The sequence below is a fragment of the Vitis riparia genome, chromosome 6 (assembly GCF_004353265.1).
Source record: "Vitis riparia cultivar Riparia Gloire de Montpellier isolate 1030 chromosome 6, EGFV_Vit.rip_1.0, whole genome shotgun sequence".
Classification (NCBI taxonomy): domain Eukaryota; kingdom Viridiplantae; phylum Streptophyta; class Magnoliopsida; order Vitales; family Vitaceae; genus Vitis; species Vitis riparia.
In genome coordinates, this window is record NC_048436.1 from 6,038,499 (window position 1) to 6,042,177 (window position 3,679).

A 3,679-nucleotide genomic window follows, 5' to 3' on the forward strand; every position below is an offset into this window, starting at 1 on the left:
CACCTTTGCCGGTTACAAATTGATTTCTTTCTTTCTTTTTTTTACTCAACTCTCCTGTTGCACATTTTCGATCTTCTTTTCTTCTTCTTCCTTTTTTTTTTTTTCAGAATTATTGCCCTAACATACTACCTCAAATTGCAAAATCTAGAAACCCTACAATTCTTATTCTTATTCTTATTATTATTTTTTTCTTTTTCCAATCTAAAGCCTCCACAAACTATTTATTTATTTATTTTCTAAATCTAAAATTTCTTTTCTTTCTCTGATTTTTCATTCATTTTTTTTTTCTATTCAATTGAAATTTTTTAAATTTTCCTATTTTCATCTTAAATTAATCTACATTCATAAATTTCCAAGGCTATTGTCTATTTTACTATACTCCTATGCAAAAGTTATATGGTGTTCCAAATCAGAAGTAAAAAGAATTTCAAATAAACACGCTTTTTTTTTTTTTGTTATGGTTAAAAAGAAATCCCACAATGTGTGGATTGTTTCCTAATTATCCTCCTAGGCCTATACTGGCGCCGCCACTTATGGCGGGTTGGCAAAACTATCTTTTTAAATTGATTTTTTTTTTTTTCTTCTAAATTTTCCTCCCTTTTCCCCTTCCTCAGCCAACCCCTTACGCCAATAAATTCTCCAAGAAACCCTACCTTCCGTCCTCCGCCTTTCTTCCTTTTCAGGTTTCTTTCTCTTTCTCTCTCTCTTTCTTTTCCCCCTGTTTGGTTGCCGAGAAAACTCAGTAAAAAGACAACAAACAAGAGGAGTTCAAGTTTGGAACTTTTCTTGTTTTTTCATCTGGGTTTTCTCTGTACAACCGAAACGGTGTGTTAGGTGGAGTGTTTGAGTTGTGATCGTGTTGATGTTTGTTTGATGATTGATTTGGGTTGTGTTCAATTGTGGCACAGTTTGTAGAGTTTTTGTATTCCTGCTTTGGTTGAAGCTTTAATTTCTATTGTATCTTTCATAGTTGCTTAGAATGTGTAGTTGTTTTCTTCACTGATGGATGCGTTGGAGTATAGAATTCCTAGTTACGCAACAATGCAACTGAAACATTCTCTACTTTTGGTCTTGAAACTGTGCTTGATATGAACATCCAATGCACTATGGCAATGAGATTTTTTAATCTTTGGTTTATCTCTTTATATACAGTGATGTCAGTTATCAATAACTGACATCTTAGATAAGCAGTCACGGAGGAGACTTACTTATGTTGTGTATTTTTTCCAGTTTCCATTGTATCTTCTGCCACGATGTCAAGTGTGGAAGAGCCGCTTGGTCTTGACAAGTTGCCGAGCCTGAGTTCCATTGATCCCCAGGGGTTCTCCTGTCCTGATTGCAGGTCCGGAGCAGAGGATATGGGGATGGGAAGCTGCTGGATTGAAGGGGGAAATCGCAGCTCATCCAATAATTCCAAGTAAGCGTCTATTCACAGATCTCTGTCTGTTGCTTTTTTGGTTTTTAAGGCATTCAATTTTTATGTGGTATAAAACAGTAAGTAAAAAATTTTGATGTCCATTTTCAAGCTTGTTCTATCTTTGAGAACAGAAGTTAATAATAACTCCTATCTAAAATATAAGAATTTTTTAAAATTAATTAAAAAAATTAATATATTTTTATTGCATCAAAAATATTTGAGAGATCTCATTCATTTTCTCGACTATTCCTATATTTGTTGAATAAATATTATTTTTCTTAGTGGTAAGGCTGGTTTGGGCCATATTTCCATACTTATTTCTAAGATTTGTTATTAAGTTATTTTTAGTATAAAAATAAAGGTGGTATTCAACAAGTTGTTATACGTTTTATACTACAAGTGTTTTGTAAAAGTACTGCTAAATGGATTCTAAGTCTCATTCTCTTATAGCATGAAGATGATCACTTATCTAAACGATTGGATAGTTGATTCCGGAGCTTCTGTACATATATGTGGCAATATAAGAGCATTCAACTACTTTACTCCAATGGAAGAAGGTGAGCATCGAATGGTATTGCTGGGAGATTTGAGGCCACTGCCTGTGATTGGTAAAGGGCAAGTCGTTCTTAAACTTGCCTCAAACAACATCCTTGTCCTGAATGATGTTCTTTATGTTCCAAACATAAGTCGCAATCTAATATCAGTTTCCTCATTAGGAAAAACAGGTATAAGGGTTTTGTTCGATTTTGACAAAATTTTTCTCATAAAAAATAACATTTTTATTGGGAAAGGGTATTGTTACAATGGTGTTTATCGATTAGAGTGAAATATTTAATAATAATGTACCTAGGGTTTGAGTTTTTTAGGGTAGGATGATGGTAATTAGGGCCTTTTTCGTATTGGATATTTATGTTTAAAAAAAAAAACAATAATAATATATTATCTTCTTATTTGATTGAATCTTATGATGTGGCATGATAAAGTAGGACCCCTTAAATCTCGCTATGGGAAATTTGATAAAATTTGTTGGATTTTTTCAACATTAGACATAGAGTTAAGTTTGTTAAATTTTATTTTTTTATTATTAAAAAGAAAGTATTTTGATTAAATTTTAAAGAATGATGTTTTCAACTTTTATTTAGAAAATGATTTCTACAAATTTGTTTACAAATGATATATTCAATTATCCTTTTTTATTTACTAAAAAGATTTTTACAAATTTACTTTCAAAAAAGTATTATAATCTAATATTTGTTTAAAAGTGAATTTTACTTGATTAAAAAATGATTTTTTTTCTTTGTTGTATTACCTTTTTGTAAACAAAAATCAAGTTGGAGAGTATAATTTTGATGTGGGCTTTCGTTATATTTTTGTTTGGGCCTTGGATTTTGGTTTGTTGAGATGTGTAATTCATGCCTTGTATGCTTTTTTACTTGGGCTAGCTTGTTATTGGATTGGGTTTGGTGTCATGATACCTTTGGGCCTCATATTTCATTGATTGTTGTAGTGCTTTGAGTTTTTTAAATAAAAATTACAAAATCACTTTTTCAATCAAAACTATAAAATCATTTTCTAAGTATAATTTTTTTTATAAAATTGGATTGTAAAAATATTTTTAAAATTAATTTGTAAAAAATATCTTTTTAATAAAAATTGGATTGGAAAATTCTTTTGTAAGTAAAAATCATCTTTTTCCCTACAAAAGTAAATAATTTTTTTTTCTTGTGAATAAATCAAATTGAAACCTTTTTTTTTTAAAAAAAAAATTTATATTCATTCTTTTAATAAAAATAAGAAAAAGTCATGTTGAAAATAAGTTGGAATGTGAATAAAAATCAAATTAATCTTTTGTTGTAAATATGTAAAAACACCTTTTTGTAAATAAATAAATTGAATTTTTTTAATATAAATAAATTCTTTTTGAAATTTCTTATAAATGTTGTAGTTTTTAAAATAAACAAATTCTTTTTGATCAATCTAATAAATCAAATTGTGTAATTTTCCTAACATTTGTGTTGTATATTTTTATTTTTCATTTTATCTTGTTGTATATATTTCTAACATTTTTTTTAGTATTCATAATTAATTAAGTAATTGTTATAATTCTTTTCACTTGCTTGGTAGAGATTTTCTTAGAACTTAGAGTGTTATCTTATAGTATCTTCTCAATAAGTAATGTGTACTCGGTTTTCCTAAACATATTTTTCATTAAAAAAAAAATGTGTTTTATTTCTTATTTTGCTTTGCCTTTAAAAATAAATA

The 3,679-nt window shown here is 28.6% G+C and overlaps 1 protein-coding gene across 2 annotated transcripts; it reads left to right on the forward strand.

Moving 5' to 3' along the window:
- Positions 1 to 604: 604 nt before the first annotated feature.
- LOC117916845 lies at positions 605 to 2,301 on the forward strand. Of its 2 annotated transcripts, XM_034833036.1 has the most exons (3): positions 605 to 683; positions 1,231 to 1,417; positions 1,868 to 2,301. In XM_034833036.1, exons 2-3 carry the CDS (start codon positions 1,254 to 1,256, stop codon positions 2,241 to 2,243), a joined length of 540 nt encoding a protein of 179 aa, XP_034688927.1. In that variant the 5' UTR covers positions 605 to 683; positions 1,231 to 1,253; the 3' UTR covers positions 2,244 to 2,301. The 2 variants fall into 2 exon arrangements, with proteins under 2 accessions (XP_034688927.1, XP_034688928.1); XM_034833037.1 differs by lacking the exon at positions 605 to 683 and having other exon boundaries at positions 854 to 1,417.
- Positions 2,302 to 3,679: the final 1,378 nt, after the last annotated feature.

Coding starts and splice junctions, on each gene's coding strand:
- LOC117916845 (XM_034833036.1), top strand. CDS start 1,254: ATGTCAAGTGTGGAAGAGCCGCTTGGTCTTGACAAGTTGCCGAGCCTG. Junction 1,418..1,867: donor AGCTCATCCAATAATTCCAA/GTAAGCGTCTAT, acceptor ATTCTCTTATAG/CATGAAGATGATCACTTATC.